The following is a 27291-nucleotide window of genomic DNA, read 5'->3' as shown; positions in this document are numbered from 1 at the left end:
CTGTGGTTCGAGAGTCAACAGCAGAAAGAAAGAAAAAAAAAAACCTTCTGACGTCAGTGGAAATCCCCTTTAACTACTGTTCCACTCAAGTCAACGTTTTTCAAATACACGCTGCAAATATGCCTTAAAATGCTCACATGTGTGGAATAAATAGAAACCAGTCATCATTCCACGGGTCTTTTGGAGAGATTTTGAGACGCGTCTCTGCGCGCACGAGCGCATCGGTAGTTTTGCTGTTTGCCAGGTTTCACGGTGGTTTCACGGCCTTATCGTGACCCATCCAGGCACAGCCGCCCCCTTTCTCTCCGAGGGAGGGAGACACGGCTGCCATTGGAGTTTACTTTCGGTTTGTCTGCCGGGTTTTGCCCGGCGGTGGGATGTCCAGGTCGGCTGCGGGCTCCCGCAGCGACACGGTGCGTCTTTACGCGCTCCAAGTCCAGACAGTCGCTCCCTGCCTTCTGCTCCAGACTCGCGTTTCGTCGCTGTTTTGGTAATTTGCGGAAGAGTGAAGCGATCTGCCCTGACTCCCTCCCTCCTGTAGCGAGCTGAAAACGAAACTTTGAAGGTGGATCGACTTCAAGTAAGAAAACTACGATTATTTTACGCTCTTTTTTTCTCTCATTTCTTAAAACCTGAAACGTCAACTGAGGTCGTGATCGTCACTATTTAATCATTTAACCTGCCAACGACAAGTTAAATAATTTACGACACCTTTTAAAAAGGGGGGGGGGGGGGGGGGGGGATTTCTTGTGACGCTTGTTTGAAATTTCGCCAACTAAATACGCCATTTCTATCTGTTTTGTTTTTAAACTTTCAGAGAGTAGTTGTTTACTGATATGAAACGAGGACGTTGTTATAAAAAGGACTGTAAAGTATGTCAGAGACATGAGCTTCGCCCCTTGTTTATAACATTGCAAAGGTTTCTCGGTTCAATCACTTTATTAAGCTCTTGTATTTCCTCTGCATCCGCATGAGAGTCACACGATCATCAAATTACTTTAATTAGAGTGCGGTGGAATAGTGATGTGGAGTTTGCATGTTCTCCTTGTTTGTTTACTCGGAGTAAGGCAAACGAATGCGAAACTGAAGCAAAAAGAAAATGGAAACAATTCAGTTGAAAACTGTTCATTTTAAAGGAGTTTTCCATCAAGGACTTGGAGTAAATATTTGATGAAGTGAGATGCACATTGTGTGTGAAAGCAAGAGGGAATATTCAGCTGAGCAGTCAATGGTCCAAAAAACTTGAAAAACATCACTTAAAACTGCTTTATGCTGCTTTTATATTAAGAATGTAAAGATGTCTGTCAATGTATCCATCTTCTACACCTTTTTCTCCAACCTAGGGTTGCAAAGTGCTGGAGCTGGTCCCAGTTATCTTTGGGTGTTGGGCCGATTCACCCTGGACGGGCCACCAGTCCATCACAAGACCAATACAGGGAGACAGATACTCACATGCAAACAAATGCAAGTACATTTTCTGAACAACAGACACATGATTGTGGAGATTAGTCGCCATTATACAAAATAAGTGATAACTTCACTGTGGATAGGATGGGCTAAATCCACAGAAATAATTTTCAATAAAGTATCTTGCACATAAGTTTGATCTGAATTTCATCCGGAATCTCTTCTTTGTCGTCTGAACAACTCCTTGCTGCTGTCTTAAGAAGACGGGATGGACGGCGGGCGCAGTGACGAAGGAGGAGCAGGAGGCGGTCCCGCAGATCCAGATGTGGAGGACGAGTTTACCTGCGCCGAGATCCTGCAGGGATCCCTGATCTCCCTGCACAGGACGGTGGAGCGGATATTTCGGGTGACATTCGGGATTGGAGCTGACGACCTGTCTCAAAGCGACAACGGGCAGATGTGGCTGAAACTCCGAGGCCCGAGCAGCCATGTGAAAGCAGCCAAGGTTAAGACCTCACCGTGCAACTTCAAGAAAATGAATGGCCATCTACTGTATCATTATTACAGGATTGTGGATGTAGGAAAAGTCCATTCTGATTTTAATTTAAAAGAAACCAGAGAACATAATGACACATAATAAAATCCGGCAATGTATTGTTTCCAGGACTGCAGCAGTATATGGGTATGTGGTAAACAACACAACAGAAATGCAACAATATTTCTGTCTTTTAGTTATTTGTGAAAGGAGTGGTGAACCAGGAGGAGCAGAAGGAGATTTCTTACCCATGGGTCCTTCACTCTGTCTTCTGTGGAGCTCGAGGGCTGTTCCTGGACAGCCTGATCAAAAGCACCTCTGCACAAATAGTGGTAAGTAGCATTATTATTGTTGTATTGTTGAATAGTCTGTCTTATTATCTGTCGAATTGATCAAACCGCTGATCCATTATTCACATTATATTTGCTTTTAGTAAACTGACATTACGGTTTTGTAATTTCTTTTATAGCGTCACACCAATGTGTTGCTGACGTGCATATTACCATATCACTCATGGCTAATAGCAGTTACTCAGTCATACAACATTTGTTGAAACGTGGACAGATCAGATTTTTCCCAATATCTGCAGCTTTTGCGTCTCATTTTGTATTAGTAGTTTATACAACAGCAGGGTTGTTCAAATTTGTGTGTGATTTGTCAGAAATGGTTTCTAAGATCTAAGAAGGTTTTTAATGATTCTGAAGAGAAATTGGAGAAATATTTACATAATTTTAAAGATAGGATAAGTATAGTTTGAAATTTAAATCATCCAGGTTTCAGATTATTTTCCAGTGTAAGGACTTTGCCTTGCCTCTTGTCTGAACACTGCCAAAGGCTTTGCTTTAAAAGTATTAAAATAAAAAATCTTGAACATCTTGTCTTACTCTGTAAGTCTTACGAACCCTGTTTTCCATTCCTCAAACCAGGTGGGCTCGCCAGGATTCTTGCTCATATCGGGCTTGGCTGAGCCGGTGGTTCGAGCATACTCCCTCATTACAGAACTGGTGGATCGGTATGAGGGCACTCAGTCCCGACGTGCAGAAAACGGAGACAGAGGCTCAGGTGAATCTCTGGATTCACGACGGGCCTTCAAAACTCTGGTGGAAAAATGGGACGACAGGCACACGCTTGATCTTCTTGTGCTACCTTGGTCAGTGAAGGAAATCCTCCTGGATTTGGTGAAGGATTCGGGGCTTGGGTCGAGCCCAGCGCCAACAGCAGCAGGATCCCTTGAGGGTTTGGAGGATGCGAGGGGAGAACCCAGCGTTATCAAGCAAACACTCCCGGATCTAATTTTAACTCCTGATGAATGGACTGCAGAATCAAGGAAGGACTCTGCAACCAAGGACTCCTTCTTTCAGTCTTATTTGACAGATCTAGGTGCCCGAGGGAGTGCAGAGGGGGCTGAGGAAAGACTTGCACTTCCACCACAGGAAGTTGGAGAAGAAGGAGAGATGGACCAAAGGGCAACCTTAGGTGGAAACGAGGGACTTCGGGGGGATGAACAACTGGATATGCAGTTGCCAATAGGAAACAAGGAGTTCTGGCTTCTTCTGAAGTTCTTCACTGCCATGGGGTACACAGAAGATGTTGTGAAGCGAGTACTCGCCCGAACAGGACCTAAAGAGGCGTCTCAGATCCTAGACCTGGTTCAGCAGGAGCAGGATCGCAGTGAGCAAGAGCGGAGGATTACAAATGTCCTGGACACAAATAATGAGGCCGCTGTCGCCTTAGATCAGAGGCAAATCAATCGACCCTGTGAGACGGAGCACAGAGAGGAATACGGAGGAGGAGATACTGACATGAATACAAATGGGAAAAGAGCAGGGGAGGATAGGAACACAAGAGAGTTTCAAGAAGAGGGCAGCACTGGTGTAAAAGGAATGGGTCCAGATGAAGACTTTGTCCTGGGAGTGTTGAAGAAAGCAGCAGCCAGCTGTGGCTACACCGAGCAGAACGTCACCAAGTTCTACAACATGCTGCCTGATCGCTCCACTCACCAGCTGCTGCTGGAGCTGCAGAGGGAGGAGACAAGGGAAGGGGACGTCATCGACAAAGGGCCCAAGGAGATGGACGATGTGGTGCTGGAGAAAGACAGAACAAAATCTGGACCAGCAGAAGTAGAAGTGAAAGAAGAAAAAGAGCATCGAGTTCAGATAGAATCTCAGGGGGAAGGACAGGGGAAGACAGCAGACCTTACTACTCGTGTTGCAGAACCAGGTTTGTTCACGTGGAAAGATCCAAACCAGCTTCCAAAGTTAAAAGCTCCCCACCAAACCTCGCCCCCTGAAGTCAAAGGGCCGCCCATGACCATGTATACCTCATCACGAGACCCGGACAAGCAGCAAACGCAAAACATGTATTGGCTCACGCAGCCGTTTCCAAAACAAGGTCATCAAAATCACGACGCCATCCCAAAGCCTCGGTCTTCCGACTCCTCAAAGCAAGCTTTTTCAGCTCCTCAGCTCCCCGTCTTCCCTGCTAAAGTCTCTTCCCCCAGCAAAAGAAAGGGTTTCCTTCCTGCTTCTTCAGTGGTGGTCACAGGAGAGCAACGCTTCCTGGAGGGGCTGCTTGCCCCCTTTCAGCTGAACCTAACAGACGATCCTGGAGATCCAATACTGAGGACGATCATCATTGACGGGAGCAATGTGGCTATGAGGTGAGAAATCGGAACTTGTGAAAAACATTGCTTGACCGCAGGGTTGAGATCATAAATTCAGTTGCTATTAAACGTCTTTACCGTCTTGTTTGCTTCATGATGGACTGGCGTCCTGTGCAGGGTGAGCCTCGTCGTTCCCTCAATGTCAAGGACACTAACTTTTAAGGCATTTGTGAAGATGGAGAGATTTACAGTTTATACACCATCAGCATGACCAATATGACTGTTTTTGGTGTTGTTTTTTTATTAGTGGAAGACATTGCTGGCTCTACAGTTGTAATAAAAAACACACACACACACACCAAAACTAGGTCAAGCTTTTTTCCCAGAGAAGTGTCTGAGATTACCTCTAAGAAAGACCGTGGACGCTCCGCTCCAAATCTGTGATTACAGTGAAGAATAATAGAATTTCAACTCCCTCTTTTTATTTCCAACAGACAAAAGCAAAGCCTTCAAAACAAAATCAAGTGGCTGTTTCCAGTAATTAATCTCGAGACTGGATGTTGTCTTATCACGGTTCATTTGGCGTGTATACATTTTAGAAACGTGAGGGTATCATATCGCACAAGTTGCAAACATGTAGTGAACTGTGATCATTGACATAATCGTTTGAAGCAGTGGTTTCTATCTATTTAGGAATCTGACGTTCTGAATCTTGTTTTCCTGCAGTCACGGGTTGGGTCACTTCTTCTCGTGCCGAGGGATCGCCCTGGCGGTCCAGCACTTCTGGGACAGAGGACATCGTCATATCAGTGCTCTCCTGCCGCAGTGGAGACAGAAGAGCGACCCCAAGATCAAAGGTAGCATTTCTTTTTAACTTGATTGAGCAATTATAGCATCACTTCAATTTGCCTATAATCTTTAAGGCTGTTTAAATTCGACAAACCATTAAGTCTGAATTTCAGGGAGGCTTACTGCAAGTGCACTTTCCAGAAATGATATTAGGCTCTGTACCATTGTACAGTGTTGTACCTCTTTTTCCTCTTGAGTGTGATTCTATCTGCATTTGACACGATGAAAACAAATAAAATGATCCAATGAACAGCCAAATCCCACATGTAAGGAATTGAAATAAAGCAGTATTTTGTCAGGTTCCTTGAAAAAAAACAGAAAAGTCCTACTATGTTTATTTGGTTACGTCTCATTTTCGCATGTTCTTTTGTCCATTTACTTATTATAATTTATAAAAACATGAGCCTTATTATCCGCTGTTCACCAGTATACTATATATCCTCAGGTGTGCTATTTTAATATTTTTGCATACATGTAAAATAATGCATATTGCATTTGTGGAAAATGTAATACAAACATAAAATATATTCCAAAATACTGCAGTGTCTCACAATAAATTCAGTTCTCTATTTTATTATACAATGTATTTTGTTGTGATATTTCTTTAACAAAGTCCTCATTTTAGTTCAACCTTAATCCATCTGTTATTTAGCTTTTTCAAATGTAAAAAAACCCCAACATGTTTTCAGTAGTTTTTGCTGAGAACCATGTCTTAATTTTAGAGGAATGAGTGTTGTGGTTTTAAAATAACTAAGGCCTGCATACTTCCATGGGTATTTATTTGCTTGCATTGTTTTCAGCGCCCCACAAAAGAGGAAATCAAACCAGGCGTCGTCGACTGCAGCCTTGCAGCGCACACGCATGGAGCGCGTGGGCGTTTGTTTCCTCTCAGCACAGACTAAACACGGCCTTGTTTGTTCCCGTCTCTCGCAGAGCAGCACTATCTGAGCGAGCTGCAGAAGCTGGGCCTGCTCTCCTACACGCCCTCCAGGGAGGTGCAAGGCAAGAGGATCGCCTCGTACGACGACCGGTACGCCACAGTATAGGCGGTCGCACACTGCAGAAAATCACTGTGATGAAATAAATGCCGTGTATTTTGTCATTTCGATCAGTTTTGATCTTTTTTTTTCAGTCATTCGCAGAAGAAATTTTGTGAAAATAAGAGACTGTGTTTCCAACAGTTAAATTACTGTTGGCTCTGCCATTGCCAGCTCATTCTGTCCACGTTTGAAGCTTCAGGACTTTTATTGCTCACACCAGGCAATAAGCAACACCCATCTTGCTTTGGAAAAATCGATATTCAAACCTATTCTACGATCCACTTTGGCTTTTATTTATATTGAATTACCATTGATTGTACTTTGATGATTGTCTCACTAAATTCCCTGCGTGGCCACATAATCTGCTCATTATTAGGTCATTCGAGGGTTAGGGTTAGGGTTACATTACAAGGTTGCAACTTGTATTTATTTATTTTTTAAATTTCCACTTAAAGACTTTATGCGCCGTCTTATATTTAATGCAAAGCAATGCACATTCTTTGTTGTTTCAGGCCAAACCAGTTGTCATACCTGCTTCACACACTTATTAAATGGCAGTTATACTGGCCTTAAATACTACCCCTGTGTACGTTTCTGTGTGCTCACATCTAAAATGTTAAATTGATTAGTATTCCTGACCTCCAACTGTCATTTTCACTACTGCTTGGTGCATCCACATTTATTTTATTGGAGAGTAAAATACAATCAGGTCTCGCCTTACAATAGCAGTTTGAGAAAAATCCAACTTTCCCCACATGAACAAGCACGAGTGACTAGAGGTAAAAAGTCCAGGAATGAAGCATAAGCACACTTGAATTCCTGGAAGGAATGGGGGATGGATCAATCTTCTGTCTTCTCTTCCCACTTTTTTCAAGTTAGAGTCACACAGGTCAGGAGCTGATCACAGTGACCTACTCATCCATTCACACTAATGAACAGCAGAAAGATACACATTGAATGAATAAACAGAATAAGCCTTTTGTGCTTTAGTCGCATTTTATCCACCAATAAAATTAAATAAAATAAAAAAAAGTGGACAAACCCACACTCAAATAATCTCTTGGACTATAAATACCTGGATTTCTTTTCTTGCTAATTTAAGGGTGAATGTTTTAACCCCTTCATTGTGTGTGTTTCCACAGATTCATGTTGCAGCTCGCCGAAAAGACGAATGGAGTGATTGTAACGAACGACAACCTGAGAGACCTTTTGGATGAGTCTCGTGTGTTTAAGGACATCATCAAGAAGAGGTACAGAAAGATAAATCAGGATTGTCTTGCTTTAATAGAGTTTTCAGGCATCTATACTTAAAAGAAGATTGAATTTGTGGGTAGGGGGGGTTTGTCAACAAAGTCCGTTTGCAGCCACAAATATGAACATTTCACCAATTGCACTATTGAAAACATGAAGGTTTTCCTGCCTCTGCTTCTGTTGCATATTTTGCAAGTGTCACTGATACAAAAAGTATTTTCTTGTACATGCTGAAACGGTATCTTGCGTGATCTCTCGTCGCCTCCACAGCCTCCTTCAGTACACGTTTGTAGGGGATCACTTCATGGTCCCTGATGACCCCCTGGGTAGAGGAGGGCCTCACCTGGATGACTTTCTGTGTTCAAAGCTCAGGTGACCAAACAACTAGATAAGTGATAATGTTCTATATACTAATATTTTCTATATGTTGTAAAAATTTGTGATACAATTATATAGATTGTGGAAAGTTAAATAATAACCATCCAAACAACTGCTTTGTTAATGCTAATCCTAATGTAAGCTCATGAATAGGTTGTTTAATCCAATAAACAAATAACTAATATTATTGACTTCATCATGCTAATTTTTATAAACTATTATAAATTATGTATTATTATAGATTATATACAATTTTTTAATTTATTTTAATTTTAATTAATTTTATTTTACATTTTTAACTTTGTATCTCATGTGGCAATTTCTAATGAATTAAACTTTTTATTCCAATGTAGGATTCCAGGAAATCAGTCCTTTGCCAGTTCAGCTGCCACCTTCTCTCCCTCTCCCGATCCGCTGCTGACGGAGATGTTGAACTTCCGGGACCGCACCCTAGGGGGAGCTCCGAATCCACCCGGTGCAGGCGGGCAGGGTGAAGGGAGAGAACATGGGACGGGATGGGAGACGCAGACCCCGGCCGTGGTGGACAGGAGTGCAGAGGACACCGCCGCCCTCAGGGAGCTGCTCTGTCAGGTGTTTCCAGGTCAGGACAACACGGTGACGCTGGTGCTGCAGTGCCACCCCGCTGAGACGGACGTCAACGTGCTGTCATATCTCATCCTGGAGCAGGAAGCGGACTAAAATTAAGATTTTACCGGGATTATTTTACACATTCTACGTCTTAATTAGATTTTACCTGTAAAAGTTATCAACTGCTGTTTGATTACTTTAAGTAGGTCACTTCTATTTTGTACATGTTGATGTTTTTGTAGGAGGGACCATCCATTCATCCAGTGTTCTTACATGAGGTTCACAACCTGTGGCTTGGGACCCTTTTTGGGTGTTTTTTTCTTGCCAAAGTTGGAGTTTGTTCATGCTGAAGAAAACTGCATTGAGACACTTTGTGGAGAGGCATTGTGGAGGCCTGCACCGAACATATTCAACACTTCTGCCGACCACATTTTTTTGTAGAATAACACACAAAATGTCGAAGTCTGCTTTGCATGATGACATTTCTGACAGCAGATTTCTATACTGTCGTGCTCAGTGTCACCAACATTAGATATCAGCAAAACTGCCAAAAACAGGTAATGGCTATATTGTCATCATCTTCATTATAATGTGACATTTTTCAGATTATATTGTGATGGATAAACATTTTTGCACCATGTTAATATTGTGTGATATTGTGATCATGTTTTACAGTGTAACTTGATTATCATAGAATACCAGGCATGAATGTTATTACGCCAATACATCGTTGAAGGCTCCAGCTTTTGTTTTTTTTGCATGCCTGTGCTTGTCTAACCTGTCTTATCTTTTAAAAAGTAATCAGAGTAACAGACACCACCTCTACCCTGGACAGGTCAGCAACTATACTGACGTTCACTCCACATGGAGGCAAAGGGAGAACATGCAAGCTCCTGACAAACTAGTCAAGTTAAACAGGTTTTAATTTTATTTGAGAGGTTGACTGTGTGAAGGTATAATAGAAATCAGGATAGAAAATTTTCATCGGGATATCTTCAATCCATTATTTTGTATTCATTGGTTGTATTTTTTTTTTTTTTATCAGAAATGTAAGATTCATCTGTGAAAGGTTTCTTTTCTCAGTATTTTCTTTTAATGTTTTCAGATCTCTATCAAAAAGATTAAATACACACAAGAGGTTTGGGTTTTTGGTTTTTTTAAACAGGTGCATCATCAAAGATGTCAAAACACTTTTAGTGTTTGTATTGTTTTTAAATACGTCTCATCAAGAAGATTTGCTCCAAAAATAAAATTAGGGGAAATTCTACCATATTCAAATAAAAATTTTTTGATGCACCTGGTGGTTTACTTATACAGCACTTTTTCCACTCGCTGGTTAATTTTATGTTATTAACTTATTCTTACAAGAACTAATGTTGGGACTTAAATCACATGCAATAATGGCAGTTGTTTATTTTTGTACATTTTAAAGTCTTTATTTAAAATAAATGACTTCCAATTACGTTGTCATCACTTGTTTGTCTGGGGGTTTATTTAAGCATTGTGTCACATAAGCATTGAATCTGTAGACAATTGTAGTGATCAAGAAGTGAAGAGTAATGGGAATTATAATATCTGATAATGATGGAGTTCTTTATTCATCCTGTTGAGAGGAACAGGCATTGATATAGACTCTCGAGACAAAACTTTGAAAGTGATTCAATATATGATGGTTCTGTGATATACTTGTGTTTCTTCACAGGTAGATTAGTTGTAGTTGGACAACACATGGACATGGAAAAAAACACATGGACAAATTCAATTCAACTTTATTTATATACACATAGTCAAAAAAAATTGCTTCATACATCCTTAAGCATGCTGAATATCAGTACATAAATCTGAGTACTAAAAAAAAACCTACCAAAACAAATTTGATGAAGAACTTGCTGTTTGTTGGCTTGCCCACAAGGGGACGCACTTCGTTGATATTTCCAGTATGTACAGTGCATGTAGATTCAACTGGCGTTACAGTGAGCTGAGGCATACACTGTACAATACACTGTATGAGCTGAAATGCAATAAAAAAAAGATTTAAATCCCTCATTTTGGATTTCAAAATGCTTGTCTAATTCCCCATAAATAAATAAATTGAGTATTTGTTATTCTGAGCCTTCAGAAGTGCCACAGTTTAACATTCAAGCGCCGGCCTAAGGAAGCTCTCTGTCGTTTTACATATTATCTGTGTTGCCAAAGGTTTATGGCAGAATCCATAAAAGCTCATTATAATGCTACTCCTGTTATGCAATAGTCAAACAGGAGTGATGTGTTTTATAATCGAGTGAGCAACAAAATCCAATTAAAGTTCAATAACTTTTACATGATCAAAATGTTATGTATTAAAATATTTCATATTCAAAATTGAAATTTCAACTAAAATGAGAATAAAAGGAAAAGTAGCATACAGAATTTTCTGTACTGTCAATTAGTTGTATGCTTTAGTTCTTGTGCTTTCTTATTTTTCCTTTATTCTTTTGTGAGGTTTTTTCGTTTGTTTGTTTTTGTCCACATCAGATTAAAAAAAAAGATTACACATTTACTTTCACACAGGTAAATAGAAGGCTTACAGAGGAGAACAGTTGTTTCTTTTTTTTGGAAGTTCAGGGATGCAGACCGACCCACCTTCGTCTGAGAATAGAAGCTTATTAAACCAGTTCCACAAGATTTCGACCTTCCTGAACAACACAACAAGCATTGTCACAGGGTTGACGTATGCAGAACAAAATTTAAAAAGTCTACTTAATCACCCGGCCCTTGTTTGTAATATACTGTATAATAACACCTGGCGCCACGCACACGTCCACTGGAATTTTAATGGGAAGGATGCAGGCCAAGTCTTACTTCTTAATACTTGTGGGAATAACAGATTTGCATTCAGGATTAGTGAAGATATACAATCAAAAAACAGTCCATGTCATGGTAAAAGTGATTATCTGTGACATACGAGTTTCATTCTGAATGACTGAAGAAGCAAACAGCAAACATTAAATATATGATGAAGATGTGTATAATGTAGCTACCTGCATATTGGTGTAAATAAATCTATTTGATCCTGAAGTGTAATATAGATTTTGCAGTTAAAAGATGTAAAGCAACAGTTAAATTGTATATTACCAATAAAATGTGTAAAGTAACAGTCAAAATATGTGATAAAATAGGTCAAATGTATAAAGTAATGATTTAATTATGTGATATAGCAGATGAAAATGGTAAAGTAACAGTTAAAATATGTAGAGTTACAGTTAAATTATATTATATAATAGATAATACGTGCAACGTAACTGTTAAATATGTGACAGTTAAATATGTATGGTCGCAGCCAGTTAATAGTTTTATTTTGTTTCTTCAAATTATATTGTGAATTTTTGATGTTGAATCAAGACACTTTAATAAGAGGAGGTACTAAATACTGACAAGCACAGTAACTGTTGTTGTGATGTGGCAGCAGATCTCAAATGTAAGAAATTGTAATGTAAAAGAAATTTGTTTTAAAAGAGGAGGAAGTACAACATTTATTGAAAATATTCTTTAAAATCTTCTTTGTTAAAAAGTCTATCTTTTTCATTGTGAAAATCATTCATTTTATATGCTCATCCCCCAGGTACTGCATGTGATATTCCCCATGCATCTCCATATAAACTCATATGGAAGATTCCTTTCATATTAATTAGGACTAGTAATTTGTCAACGGTTGAACCTCTGGAGCAAAAAAACTTACAGCAAAGATAAAACCAACAGCATTAAAAAAAGATAGTTTGAAAATGTACTTATTTCATTGGTTTCAGACTTGAGCAGGACAAATGGCTGCACATTGCCTCCTAAAAACGTAGAAGATTTCATCTAAAATCAATGGTTTAGTACTCGAAGCCTCACCATGCACCACATTCCAACATCCATTTTGTCTGTGTGCCTTTGCATGTTTGTATTTAACCTTTGTTTATTTTAGATGCCGTCGTTCGCCATTTGCATCTTTAGTTTAATCTCCATCTGGATGAAAACTGAGCTGACAAGTCTGACCTTTGACCCGTCCTCCTTCTCCATCCATCGTTCTGTTTACCTCCATCCTGTGCGCGCCGGCGCGCTCTCCGCCTCTCTCTCGGCCACGCGCACGCACGCTCGCTCCCGCCCGACGCTCAAGCTGCCTCCAACTTACGCGCGTTCGCTCCGCCGCGGCTGGGACGCACTCTTCTGCCATCCGTTTATTCAAGCAAGAAAAGAACAATTAGGACGATATTTTCAAGTTTTCAAGTCAGTTTTATAAAGATTAAGCGAGTCGTTTTCTGGCGGAGCTAAATGACGGTGGACGAAGCGTTAAAAAGGTAAAATAATATTATGTGGACGTCAATATTCATAAACAATCAGGTAACATTTAACTTTGTTGTACTTTATTCACTTTTCACAACCGCTTGTCAGTATTTGTTTTCGCACTGTTGATAAAATTATTTGCTTCTGTTTTATTGTTTCAATAGGCCTTTTAAGGTTTGAGTGCAACTTTAATGACATAATGTGATTTACAATTGTGTTTGTCCGTTTAATGCTAATTATATGAAATGTTTTTTTATACTTATGTGAGTTTTATGTGATTTTATAGACCTGTTGCTGACACACAGCAAGCCACACATCTCATATATCTTTGTTTAGTCGTTTAATTTCCCTCCACTATTAATAAGGGCTGTTAATAAAACGCAACGTTTGATATTAGTCTTAGTAACATGTAGGTTTGGTAGATACAATCTAAAAGGATTTATATATCTGTATATTGGGGAATGTCTGAAATAAGAAGTACACTTTTAATGTATTATTTAGTTTTCAATACAATTCTTTCAGTTAAAATAGTAAAATATGTCCTTCTACCACATCATCAGATATGTTGCTAATTTAGTTTTATAGAATTATTTCAATATCTTTAGTGCTGTGCTTTGCTGTGTGAGAAAAATCTGTACCTATTACAGCAACTTGTTTTTCTATTACTAGCATTAAACCATTAACCAGTCCTATACAGGGTTCAGTGAGTAAATAATTGACAAATGGTTAGTTTCTGGTCAAAAGTAGTTCAAAACAGCAGTTAGAGTCAAAAGGGCATAAGTGGAACAAAGATTCAGACAACCAAAAACAATGAATTCACAGACACAGACATGTTTCATACAGACACTGTACTGATCTGTGAAAAGCTGAACTGCTCCCACCGGCAAATCAGTCAAGGTGAAAGGTATGAATCAGTTAAATCACTTCATAATCCGCCCTTTTTTTGCTATTATATCAGATGTGTATTTGTGGGAAAGGAGACAGATTAAAACAATACTTTAATCTCAGAATTAAACCAGCACAGGAGGAAGGCAGTACGCTGGCAGGGTGCAGAGAGATTTTTGTATTTTTTTTTTGCACGGATGGCAGCGACATCCGTGAGAAGGATTTGAGTGAACCGCAGTGTGTAGGTGGTGACTGGAAAAAATGTTTTTAATATGCACTGGGTGGGTCAGTGGTTCGTCATTCCTGCACACACCTGAACAATGACTCTGCATGTACTGTGCGCGTATGTGAGAGGAAGAGCTCAACCAACTTGTTTTTTTTTTTTTTTTTTTGCATGATGGGGAAATTACTTGAACAGTGCGAGTTGTTTCTATTATTGTACTTTGTTTGGGAGACGGTCTGTGAGCTAAGAAATATGTTGCCACTGATCTTGTGCCGTTGCCTTTTTTTTATGATTGTTTCAGAACTTTACTCACGTTTACTATTCATTTTGCAGAGACCTTCCTCTTCCTCCTGAGGCTGGCCAAATGACGTGACGTAATGGTCCTGATTGGAGTGTTACTGTAAAACTGTGAGCTTGGATCTGCTGCACTGCGGTCGCCTCGTCTGTGGGAAAGCGCTTAAGACGGTGGGGGGGACGGTTTTAATTGTTGTTCTCAAAGATCCACAAGGAAGATGCAAAGCCTCTCGAGAGGTGCATTTGTCGACATAATCACATAGACAAGACAGCCGGACAAAGCAAAGCGACAGGTTCACACGGAGGCTCACGATGCCAGACCACGAACACAAGGACATGACGAGTCCGGGAAAAGTGCGACCTCGGGCGTCTTTAGTGCCGGACATTGTTGTCATCTCCAGCAACGAGGAGGGCAAAGTTGCCGAAGGTGACACCCTGGAGCTTGACGAGTTCAGTGATTCTACAGAGGAGTTCAAACATTCAGCAAAAAGTAGCGAACCTTTCCATGGAAATGAAAGCAAAAGTGATTCTGCTGGACTCGGAGTGGAAGTGGGTGTTGCAAAATCAGCAAAAGCTCCTGAACCTCTCAAGGCCAACTCTTTGTTGAGGGGGAATCCGCAGAGTGGGCATCACAATACTTTGGACAACGACAAGTCATTACGAATGAACAGCAGCAGCGATTCGGACTACAGCAGCTTAAAATCCATCCCTGATTACGCCGGCATGAGCATCGATAGGAAATCATTGGAAAAGACAAACACGATCTCGCCCCTGAATCTCTGTGAATCCACTGTAAATACATCCGAGTCCACCAACACCGACCGAAACAGTTCGGATGATGAAACCGACCTGAAACGGACTAAAACGTCACTCGGGGACATTTCGCCGACTTTCCCCGAGTCTCTGTCCGACGCCAGTCAGCCTCGAGACAGCGTCGACATCCGGTGGGACGAGGAGGACGGAGTGGACGAGGACGACGGGCGAAGCACCCAGTCCAGGCGCAGTGCGAAGGAGGTGAAGGAGTCGGTGTGCTGCTGCTTTCAGGCCGTCCACGGGGCCTTCCTGCGCTGCGTGGAGGAGACGCCGGCCATGTTGTCTGGACTGGTGCTGTCGCTGCTCTTCTGCATTGCCATGATCGTCCTCATTCCCACGACAGGACGGGTGAGAGACGTGTGTGTGTGTGTGTGTGTGTGTGTGTTAGAGGATGGTCGCAAGTTAAAGTTAAGAAAAAGTCTGCATGACTTCTCACCACCACAGAACACCGGTGGGATGCACATGAATAGATTTCATGAAATATAGCACCCAACACATACTAGCTCCTAATTTAATATGGATTTTAAACGACAATGTCAAACCTCACACTACCTTCTCTTTGGTTCATTTTAAATCATGCCATTTGACCTTTAGGAAGAAATTAGCGTCACCTCGTTTCTATCGACAAAAAAAGCTAATTACTATATTTCAATATGTTTTTGAATTGTCTTTGACAGTACGCTGCAATAAAATCATGTACAGGACATTTTTATGACACTTTCATATTTATTCAGTGAGATTATCTTCGGAATTGACTTTTTACACATAGATACACTCAACAGAAGCAATAAGCTAAACATTAGCCTTAAAATAAAGACACTGCATCACTGCTCAGTCACAACCCACAAAATACTATAAACAAACTAATTCAAGTTGGACAGACAACGAGGCTGGAAAAGTACATATACTAATCTCTGGATGAAGGAACAATATTTGCAATAACAAAATCTTATGCAAAATTTCGCGGCCCTCTTATTTTTTCACATGTGACTATTTTTAAATGGGAACTAAGGTTTCAATTTGAAAACCAACCCTGACCTTCCGTGGCATTGCTCAAATTAAAATACCTTCAGTTGGCAGAACAAGAGGAGATTAAAAACGCGCCTGTTTGAAGCTCATCCAGGCTTTCATCTCAAATTATAAAGGCATGTAAAAGTGTAGCGTCCTGTGTTGATCTGACGGGTGTTGTTTTGTATGTCGTGACCATGTGAAAACAAGACCGTTCAAAGTAACAGTTGTCGGATTAGGAGGTGCTTCTTTTTCTTAATTTTTGTGTATAAAGACAGAATTTTGACACAATTGAGAAAAATGATATGTATGACCACTGAATATGCACTTTTGTTCAGTTTTTCTGTGTTCACACATTTTACATTTGATCAAAATCATTCAAACGGCAGAAAATTTTGTGTTTTTTTATGGCTTCACCAGCTTGCACACAACCCAGCGTCACATCAAGTGAAGGAGAAAACGAGAGATGAATCAGAATGTAAAGCTGCGGCATAACAATGACTCATTTTTGTGACTCATCATTAACGTGCTAATTATACATACCTGTCAAATCTATTTTTGGTTAACAGCACGTGAGGCGGGCTCGCGCAGACGTTAAGGGTTTCACGCGTTCACACGCCTCTGAGACAAAACAGTTTTACCCATAATGCATGCAGTAATTGTACCCTTTGCTGGCAGTCTTTGTGTGTTCATACATTTCATGATTGCTCAAAAGCATTTAAACAACAGCCTTGTGCAGCATCTTTACAAAACAGGCTGCCTTTATAGCTTAACTCTATGGTACAGTAAGTGAAGAAAAAGATCAAGTAGAAGTTAAAGCGTTGTCGCTGATTGCTCACTTTTTGAGTGTGTGTAGCCTTAATTTTCAGCACACAGCCCTGTCTCACAGTAAATAAAGAAAGACATGTAATAAAAAAGTGATGTTTTAACCTCTTATTGATGTACTGATTTTGTCCCTTTGCTCGCAGTTTTCTCTGGAGAACCCTTTCACCCACGTCGGCGCCCTGGCGGTGGTTTGCATCGTCCTGTGTCTGAGTGCAAATCTCTTCGTCTGTCTGCCCTGGCTGGCGACCGTGAGGCGCTGCGGAGGAGCGCTGGCCCTCTTTGTCTGGGGGACGTTGTACGTTGTTGCCATTGTCTTCATGTTCACAGGAGGACCGGTTACAGCGTGGGAACAGGTGACGAGTCGGGGGGGGGGGGAAAGAAAAAGAAAGAAAGAATCAATTTCACTTCTGTCTCTCCTCTGATGTAATGCCACTTGTCCTCCACAGGTGGGTTTCTTCCTCTTCCTGTCAGTAAGTGTGTACACGGTGCTGCCTCTCTCCCTGGCCTGGGCCCTCTTGGTTGGCTTTGGGACCAGCCTTTCACACATCATCATTGTCAGCGTCTATGTCTCCATGAAGACCCCCGAGACGCCAGCTCTTGCCGAGCAGGTAAGGAATGGCTTTAATTTGATATATTTGAGACCAGGATTATTACATACCTACTAATAAATGCATATTAAGTCATGTCAGTATATTCTTGTTAATAAAGGTAGGGTTAGCAGCTCTCACACACCTTGAGCGCACGAGCTGTCAGGAGTGCCTTCAGGACTAAATGAAGCTTCAGAATATGGATGAAGTTTGAGCTTTAACCAAATTGCAAAGAGTCAAAACTTTAAACTGCAATTCACTGCTGCTGTCCAGTGCAAAACAGTCACACGACCTAAATCTTTCACAGTGCAGGTATGGTAATGGAATATTGTGGAGCTCCAAATGCAACTGATTGTTTGCCAGTGATCTGCCCATCCACTGTGATATGCACCTAACAAAAGAGAGTGAACACATTTAAATGTCAGTGGAAGATTTGATCACTTTGTTGCTTTTGGCACATTTGCTTCAGCATCCATGTAAAAAAAAAAAAAAAAAAAAAAAGCGGAAGGAAAAGTCACACGTAGCAGTCGATGATGTAAATAAGAAATAAGTTCACATTTACATTTCTGGCTTCTCTGTTACTGATTTACATACGGCACTCGTGGTTCAGCTGTCCTGGCGCTCTGAACGCGGGAGGATGATTTCCATCTGCTCTCCTCTGACTTCCTTCACAGCTTGTGGCGAACGCCGTGCTCTTCGCCTGCGCGAACTGCGTGGGGGTTTTCCACCTGTGGATGACGGAGCACGATCTCAGGATATCCAATCGGAAGAGAGAAAGGTTCAGCGTCGTACGATCGCAGAAGGAAGTCCAGAAATATCAGCAGGTCGAGCTTTCATTCTGCAAAATGACAAATCAAGATGGAAAAACAGTGCAGTCCAATAGTAGTATAGTTTCTATAATTTTATAAACATTTTATATTTATGTGATATATGAAAAGTTGGCAATTCGAGAACTTTCATTGGCTACTGTATAATTTATCCTTGTAGACATAGATATCAAAATGCAGTATTTTTTGTGAAGGTATTAAAACTATTGCCCTTTGCTCCTCCAGGTCTCTTCTGGGCAGCTTGTTTCAGTTTTAAGAGTATAAAATAATTAAGGCTCTCATTAAATGACTCTCCTCATGAAAGCTCTGCTTGCAGTTCTCTCGTGTTGCTAATAGATTAATGATTCACTTGTCTGCAGGCCAACAGCGGTAGAATTGGTAAACCCGAATGGATACTATTCATAGCGAGTAAACAAATAGACGAAACACGATCCACTCAGTAAACACTCCCCGATGGCCGCCTATGTTTTTACAGCCCTTGTGAACAGATTGTCACCTCCGTGAGACGGAGATCCAATGACCCTTGTCTCAGAACTCATCACCTATTTCCACATGCATGTTGACCCTCGTCATACCCTGTTACTTTGGCAACAGGAGCAGCTTCTCCTGTCCGTGTTGCCACGATACATCGCCGTGGAGCTGAAGACGGAGGTGATAAAGAGATTGTCCGAGCCAAAGGACAAAGAGGAGAACGAGTCCAACTTTCACAACTTCCACAGCCTTTTTATACGGCAACACAAAGACGTCAGGTGAAGATCCCTTTCTGCTCCAGCACTAACAAAAGCAGTGCGACTTTATAAAATCTATAAACACTAACAAAATAAAAACAAGTTCCAGAGTATGGAGTTCCTGTAGTTCTATATGAATACATCTCTAATGTGTGTGTGTGTGTGCAGCATCCTGTATGCCGACATTGTTGGCTTCACTAAGCTGGCCAGTACCTGTACGCCACAGGAGCTGGTCGAAGTGCTAAATAAGCTTTTCGGGAGATTTGACGACATTGCCAAGGTGAAGTTACCGTCCCTATCCTGGCCTCTATTTCTTCGCAGAGACTGATCTTATGTTAAGATAGACTCCGGTCCCTCACACACTCTTCTTCTCCTCTCTGTAGAAGAACGGCTGCCTTCGTATTAAGATCCTGGGTGACTGCTACTATTGTGTGTCCGGACTGCCGGACCCCATTCCCACCCACGCCAGCAACTGTGTTCAGATGGGGCTGGACATGTGCACTGCCATCGGGTATGTGAAGCTTTGCTGGTTTATTTGCTCCTTTTTCAAGTGCTTTTCACTTCGCATTAGCTCTGTGGTATTTTCCAATCTTTGATGGATTTTAATCAGATTTAACTGCCGTGTACCGTTTCTGCTGTTAGAATAACAAGGGATTCTTAAAAGATTAACAGGACACAACATGAAAAGACATTGTTAATTTGAACGTGCCCCAAGTAGTTGAATTCTAATTTCAAATATTGACAATGTGATCGTCTTAGCAAACTGCGAGAGGCAACGGGGGTCGACATCAACATGCGAGTCGGCGTTCACACGGGCCACGTGCTCTCCGGCGTGATCGGCTTGCAGAAGTGGCAGTATGACGTGTGGTCACATGACGTCACGTTAGCCAATCACATGGAGTCCGGAGGTTTGCCTGGGTGAGAAAGTCTTGAAATCAACTCTTTGAGACCATGAAAAATAAAAAATCTTAGTTGAATAGGGCTTCAGTCTATCAAACTGATACAAAAATTCCATCTTTTGCATTTTGATGTGTTTCATAAATATTGTTTTCTCACCGCTGCATCGAAAAACAGGCGAGTTCACATCACAGAGGAGACGCTGCAGCACTTGAATGGAGCGTACCAAGTAGAGGACGCAGACGGAGGAAGCCGGGATTCTCTTCTTCAAGGCAGAAAAACCTTCTTTGTGATTGATCCTCACAAACTGGACAGTATTTCCAGGAGGCACAAAGAGGTATTTGTCAATGATTTTATACGGAAATGTTTGTTTTGCTGCATAACAGACTATCAGTGTCTGTATGTAAGCGTGATTCTAACTCTAGGAACGGGCTTGCCGGAGAACAAATGCAAATGTTCTGTCTGTCTTTTATTCAGGCTCTTACAGCCGTTGAGAACCGACAGCGGGCATCAGTCCGGATGTCCCAGTACCTCCAGTCCTGGCGCACCATCCACCCATTTGCAGACCTGAGCAACCCCAATGCCAAGCCCTCCAAGAAGAAGCTCATCCTGAGCAATTTCATGATCAACCAGTCCCACCTGTCACCAGTATGTGTTTTCATGCCACTTGCCTGCTTTCTGCTCGGCCCTTATCTCACCACGCCTCAGTCTTTGTTCGCCCTCATGCTGGCGCTTGATCAAGAACTCTCTGTTGTATAATTGACAGAGCTCACATAAGGTCAAGAAGGCTGTGTACCTTACTGTGTGTGTGTGCGTGTGTTTACTTTATCCAGGCAAGACTACATCGTCGGAGTACTTCCTCCTCGTAAGTACCAGGAATTGGGTAAATTACACTGCAATGTAATGCAAATTGAAATCGTCTAAAAAAAGGCCGCAGATGCTTTCTCTGATCTTTGACATGCTAAAAGGTTACAGTGAAGCCTAATTTTATGTCTTTTTAAAGTCTGGAAAATTAAACTAAATTAAAACACTTTTTAAAATGTCTTTTCAAATTTGTTGGAAAGTGTCGAAATAGGTTAAAATTGTTTACATTAAAACTGCAGGATTTCTACAATCGTGTACACTACGGAATCCCGCAAAAAACGTGTTATTTAAATGAAACTGTTGCATGTCCAACTTACTGGATACATCTCTGGATATGTACTGTCAAGTAGTTTTCAAGTTTTAACAAATTCTATAATTTTCCTACATCATTCTGCAACAGAATTTCAAAATATTCAGCCGATTTTAAAAATTTTATTTTGTGCACGTAACGAAATTTTACATCGAGAAATGAAGAAGTTGCTAAATTGTTTCCTCAGCCCAATAAAGAGTTAATTTTAGTCTAGTTTGAAGATGTAGAACAAGTTCAGGTGCATTCCTCTGTAGTAATGTATGTCTTTCCAATGGAATTGCATGTGTTTTATGAGTCATGTGTTCTTGTATTGTCTCAGTTTGGCTGTTGACAGTCAAATTCAGGGATCGCTCGACACGTTGGACACTGCAGGGTAAGTTTACACAGACATTCACAGTTTGTTTGTTTTTCCCTTATCTTATGGAGTTTTTATTTGCCAGAACTGTCATCGTTTCTCCTCTTGATCCCTTTTTTTAATTCGTGTCCTTCAGGAGGAAAGCAAGAAGACTCAACTGTTTGACCCTTCTCTTTAATGACCTCAGTTTAGAGAAACAGGTATTCATTCACAGATCCAATCTGAGTGCTGATTTTGTTTTTTCTTTCAGAAGTATGCGTATACATAGCTGACTCTCTCCATGCTCTCTTGTTTTCCCAGTTTCGGCTCTCAGAGGTACATGGTTTGCATCACTCAATGAGCTGCATGGCCATGATATTTGTCACGCTTTTTGCCATCCAGTTGCTGGTTTCTGAGAAGTGAGTACCAGTAACACCTCAATCACTTTCATACTTGCAAGTTTTGCTTTGCTATTCTCAAACACGTGTCTTATCAGGACAAGACAGAGAAAATAATATTATTTTTCTCCAGGAACTTTGAGTTGGCAGTGTCTTATGGTGCTACCTTCCCTGTAGTGGTGCTGATTCTGTCTATCTCCTTCACTGGATACTTGGAGGTAAAAAAAAAAACACACAAAAAAAACACAGATTAGTAGTTTTAGTCAAAATGTATGTCATTGATAAAACAAGGAATTTTTTGACTTACCTACGGGAGTCAGAAGGTTATTCCTACTTTCAATGTAATTACTCAGATAACATGTGTGTATAAATACTGTGCCTTTCAATGATGTCTTTTATTTATTTATTTTATTTTTTTAAAGAAATGGCATTCCAAGATGCCGCTGAGTGTCCAGTGGATTTCTGGCTTGTCCCGCAGTCTCTCCACTAAAGCGGCACTCCGGCTTTTCCTCGTCATCCTGTGTGTCCTCATCACCCTCCTAATGGCCATCCTCAACTACGTAGGCGCCTTTTCCCGTTACTTTGCCTTTTTTGTGTGTACAGTAATCAAATAATAAGACATGTATTTTTAATGCTGTTTAATATAAGTCTATTAGAAACATGCATCTTCTTTTGTTTTTTTAAACTTTTTTCTCTTGTCTAGGTCTTTCTCCCAGGACAAAATTGCACTTTAATCACCAACAAAACAGAGTTAGAAGGTCTTAAACTCTACACTGGCCCTGTAAGTACTTCACAATTCACAGAACAAACGGACATATTTCCATATTTCATTGCAGAAAGTGTGATAGTTTGTGTCCTAATTTGCGGACATTGTTTTTTCTAACATGCAGTACTACCTCTACTGCTGTCTGCTGGCCATGCTGGGTGTGATCGTTTTCATTCGGACAAGCTTGTCGGTGAAGGTTCTGCTCCTCACCCTGGCTGTGGTGGTTTACCTCGCCCTCTTCATCCACGTTTATGAAGAGAGGTCCACCTGCCTCATTAACCTGCTGTACAACGACACCCAGTAAGAGAAAATAAACTTTTCAATGCTTGAACATGGGCGGAAGCGAATATACTTTATACACAATGCTCAGGTTTGTTAGGTGTACGCACAGTCCCACAGGCTCTCAGTCGTCCCACTCACTGCCCTCTCATGCAAAGCAGCCTGTCTTACACAGCCCAGGTGTTTAATTTCCTACTTTTTGTCCTCATTGTGAATCTTTGTCTGGAGTTTCAGATCACCATCATTTATTCAGTTGCTTTCTAAAGATAAGCTCACCCTTGTGAGTTGAGAGTCTATTGACCGAGAGATGCTCCTGTTTGATAAGTGAAGTTCAGTAGCAGTTTAGCCGTCTGTCTAATATCAAAATAACTCAGACTATGTTTTTTTTTTTTCTGTAGGCCTGGAGTGCTAAAGGACCCTCAAATCTTTTCTGGAGTTTGGCTGGTCATCTTTTATATCATAAGCCTCATACTCGCCAGACGGGTGCGTGCGTATGTGTACAAATTACTACAATTCAGAAAGTTAAACACTAGTGTGTGCACATGGTGTTTTTTTTTTTAATAATTTTATTTAAACCAAATTCAATGTTTTTTTTCCTCTCAGGACGAGCTGGGATGCCGGGTAGATTTCCTGCTGGAGCGCTGTTTCAACTGGGAGAGAGAGGAGATGGAGACCATGGAGAACGTCAACAAGCTCCTCCTTCAGAACGTCCTGCCGCACCACGTCACCTCCTTTTTCATGGGCAAATCTATTCGCAACCAAGTAAATGAACTATGCCCAGTACATTTTCATTGCTTGTCCACTTTTTAATTCAGGAAAATGTGGGCAAAAAAAATGCTTCAAACAGTGATTTTTGAAAATCATGGTGAAAAAAAAATCTTGCATTTTCAGGACCTGTACAGTCAATCCTATGACTGTGTGTGTGTGATGTTTGCGTCCGTGCCGGAGTTCAAAGAGTTCTACAGTGAAAGCAGCGCAAACAATGAAGGTCTGGAGTGTCTGCGCTTCCTGAATGAGATCATAGCAGACTTTGATGAGGTACGAGGAAACAGTTGGTGTTAAACACATTTACTGTCAGCAGGGAGGGACATTTTCTCCGTCTCACTACCATGTCCTTTCTGCTTGCCTTTGTCACACAGCTTCTCTCCAAACCCAAATTCTCCTCAGTGGAGAAGATAAAGACCATCGGCAGCACATACATGGCTGCTGCAGGGCTGACAAACACACCTCCGGGGGATGAAAGAAAGGTTTGCCCATTTCAAGTTTTCTCAAGCGTCAAAATGTTTTAAAATCTCGTTGGTCGTCCCATTAACATTTTCCTCATATTGACTGCATTTGATTCTATTTATCCTGTTTTTGTAAAGGATAAACGAGACATTTTGACAAGTTTCAAATGGCAAACCTATTTCAGGAACGTTTGAGCTGTATTGTATGACCTCTGGCTCCCCCTATAGAAAGACAGTGAGATGTCCTACAGCCATGTCCGCGCCATGCTGGAGTTCGCCATCGCTCTGATGAACAAACTGGAGCGCATCAACACGCACTCTTTCAACATCTTCAAGCTCAGGATTGGTAAGTCGCTTCCAAACGAATACCAATAAGACAATAATGGTACTGATTCAATTTTATCAATTTAAAAAGTCTAACTAAAATTGCTTTATTTTTCTTAATTGAACAATAAAGAAAAAATGTTTGTATCAGAATAAAGATAACTTATTTTGTCAATGTGTACATCACTCTTTAAAAGTGCCATTGAACAGATATGGGTGAAGGTTGAACAAAATCTGTGATGAGAGATAAAGATTGAAGTTTTTCTTTGTGTTATCTACCAACAGGACTAAACCACGGTCCAGTGATTGCAGGAGTTATCGGCGCCCATAAACCTCAGTATGATATCTGGGGAAACACTGTCAACGTCGCCAGCAGGATGGACAGCACAGGAGTGCTGGACAAGATACAGGTGAACAATACTGTGGCACTGAGGGGAAAAAAAACAACAAGAAATTTACTTTTAAATGTTTTCTTTTTTTTATTTTTTATTTTATGAAATCTCAATCTGGTCGTCAGAAATTCGACATCTCTTCATTACAGTAAAATTACTTAAATTCTGAGTTGGCCCAACCAGAATCAAATCGTATTTGAAGATGAAAAGTTCAAAACGAGTTATCATTAACCGGGATACTTGCTGTCCATGTCTTAAAAATAACACAATTAGTATAAAAGTAATGCTTAAAAAGTATAACAACACTTTTAAATCCAGCACATTTTACCTATTACACACAGTTTTGTTTTTTTTACTTCATATAGTTTGCTTGCATTTGCTGTTATTGTTCAAATTTAATAAAACAAAATGAAAATGGAATACATATAATGTAGCTTTTGTTTTGTTTTTCTCTTTAGTGGAGCAATTTCAACCTCAAGCTATTAGTTATTTTAATTTAGTTTAATAAAAATTTTATGTAAATCCTGCAATTTATCAGGATTTTTTAAATTAAACTCAAAAGCATTTCAAAACAAACTTAAAGCAGCTGAACAGACACAAAAATCTTTCCACTTTCTCGTTTTGTCTCCGGTTTCCCAGGTGACGGAGGAGACGGGCGTGATAGTGGAGAGTGTGGGATACAGCATCACTCTCAGAGGAAAAATCAACGTGAAGGGAAAAGGCGAGCTCACCACCTACTTTGTTAACACAGATCAGTCGTCTCCGTCGTTCTGATCGGCTCCTTCACCCTCATCGCAGGCCTCGATTCTAATGCAAGCTGCTTATTGTTTGGTTCAATGAGCCTGGTGGACCAGTCTGTTGAAGGTGACCTGACGCCCAACATGACGCAAGCCATTGCAACACAGACAGTGGCGAGGACTTCTATTAAAAAAATCTGTTTGTGGTCTGCAATTATTAGTTGCAGTGACTCAGTGCTGAAACAGTGATGTACCAACACAGGACAACACCTGTTCAACATTCACATGAGGGATGGAGCTGCCTTTGTCTTTCGGACGAGACACTAAATAAATGTCTGACTGGTAAAAAAAAAAAAAAGAAGGCTTGAAACCAAAAACTGACAACTGAAAGTGGAGAACCTTGTGCACATTTTCTTTGAGCTGTCTATTCCACCATGTGAAGTTTTTACTTTTTATTGTATTATTTTGAAGACGTGTGATTTGAAATACATTTGTCTGAATATGGCTAATATGGCTGAATCACTTGTGTTGTCTCGTCACAAAGCACTGTTAGTGAATGTAGTTATTTTGTCAGAAGCTAAGGTACCAAACAATATCAACGTTTAATGAAGGATCGACAAATGGCTTTTATCATACATGGTCATTTTACAATGTTTACTGGAATCGTTTAGGCTTCTTTTACTCCAGGTTAAAGCTCAAATATTTTCTAAATGTATCATAAAACAGATATACTTTCCTTGCAACCATTTAATTTGTCATATCTGGCCAAATACAATTTGTCTGTGTGTGTTTTCCTGACACCCTCTAGTGATGTATGGGATAGGAGAAAATATGCCTACTCAAAGCAAAATGTACTGTTTTCTCCTCAATGGGTCTGCTTTTATTGTGAAATTTTGATCACTGTTCATTATTCAAAAATTGCATAGGGAAAAACTATGAAAAATCATCACAGCTCAGCTGACGCCAGGGAGATAGTTTTATAGCTTTAAAGTATGCGTATTATTTGCCCAAAACTGACAACAATTGTATTCTGACACTTGTGACAGCAAGTAAATTTTGCCATGTGAGTTTGATGATTGCACTTTCTAATTTGTTGTGTTTTCAAAGGGTATTATGTATTGTAGTCCCTATTAATTGTGTACAGGATGTTTCTTCCTGTTTCTGTGAGGTATGATGACAAGTGCGAATGGAAAAAGAAAGTTGTAATATATAAAGTTCTGGGAAATATTTTTGTATTCTATTTATATAAACGATTAAAGGTAAGAATAAGTCTTGTGTTGTCTGTGTCTGCCTCCTACTTGCACGCTGTGTGAATAAGTCTATACTTTGACGATTAAGAACTGTGGAATTTCCCTCCCTCATTGGTCACACCCACAAGCTCCCTGATTGGCTCAAACGAGGTCTTGCGCGTCTGTTCTGGCGCGTGATTGGCCAAGGTGGTGTCAATCATGTTGCTTCCTGCTTTCTCGGTGAGCTGGTTTGTTATTGAAGCGGAGCGACTTTAAAAATGTGATTGGAAATGTTGACGATCGGTTAAAGTCGGTGAGTTTTTCCACTGGAGCGGACTTTTCCGCATGGTTTCTTCGTTAAAAAAATATACGTATCGCGGTATGGTGGTG

At 40.6% G+C, this 27291-nt stretch overlaps 2 protein-coding genes across 3 annotated transcripts; both read left to right on the top strand.

Annotated features, from left to right (window-relative positions):
- The first annotated feature begins 380 nt into the window (after window positions 1-380).
- Window positions 381-10090, top strand: khnyn (KH and NYN domain containing). The gene is made up of 10 exons (XM_080518822.1): window positions 381-580; window positions 1344-1464; window positions 1668-1912; window positions 2140-2274; window positions 2869-4601; window positions 5271-5401; window positions 6327-6423; window positions 7576-7683; window positions 7955-8056; window positions 8416-10090. Exons 3-10 carry the CDS (start codon window positions 1676-1678, stop codon window positions 8759-8761), a joined length of 2889 nt encoding a protein of 962 aa, XP_080374948.1. The 5' UTR covers window positions 381-580; window positions 1344-1464; window positions 1668-1675; the 3' UTR covers window positions 8762-10090.
- Window positions 10091-12936: 2846 nt separating this feature from the next.
- On the top strand, window positions 12937-26907 carry LOC308146950 (adenylate cyclase type 4). 2 transcript variants are annotated; one of them, XM_080518965.1, is made up of 26 exons: window positions 12937-12969; window positions 14397-15518; window positions 17147-17356; window positions 17450-17611; window positions 18265-18414; window positions 19012-19166; window positions 19314-19425; window positions 19529-19656; window positions 19905-20063; window positions 20220-20379; window positions 20520-20690; window positions 20876-20907; window positions 21536-21589; window positions 21708-21771; window positions 21872-21969; window positions 22082-22166; window positions 22371-22508; window positions 22652-22729; window positions 22839-23014; window positions 23392-23476; window positions 23597-23755; window positions 23885-24031; window positions 24133-24240; window positions 24448-24565; window positions 24829-24953; window positions 25575-26907. In XM_080518965.1, the coding sequence occupies exons 2-26, from the start codon at window positions 14670-14672 to the stop codon at window positions 25707-25709; spliced, it is 3858 nt and encodes a 1285-aa protein (XP_080375091.1). In that variant the 5' UTR covers window positions 12937-12969; window positions 14397-14669; the 3' UTR covers window positions 25710-26907. The 2 variants fall into 2 exon arrangements, with proteins under 2 accessions (XP_080375091.1, XP_080375092.1); XM_080518966.1 differs by lacking the exons at window positions 23885-24031; window positions 24133-24240; window positions 24448-24565; window positions 24829-24953; window positions 25575-26907 and having other exon boundaries at window positions 23392-23484; window positions 23597-23799.
- The last annotated feature ends 384 nt before the right edge of the window (window positions 26908-27291 follow it).

Source organism: Blennius ocellaris (genome assembly GCF_963422515.1).
Source record: "Blennius ocellaris genome assembly, chromosome: 23".
NCBI classification, from domain to species: Eukaryota; Metazoa; Chordata; class Actinopteri; order Blenniiformes; family Blenniidae; genus Blennius; species Blennius ocellaris.
The sequence above is the reverse complement of the archived record's forward strand: the minus strand, read 5'-3'. Positions and strand labels throughout refer to the sequence as shown.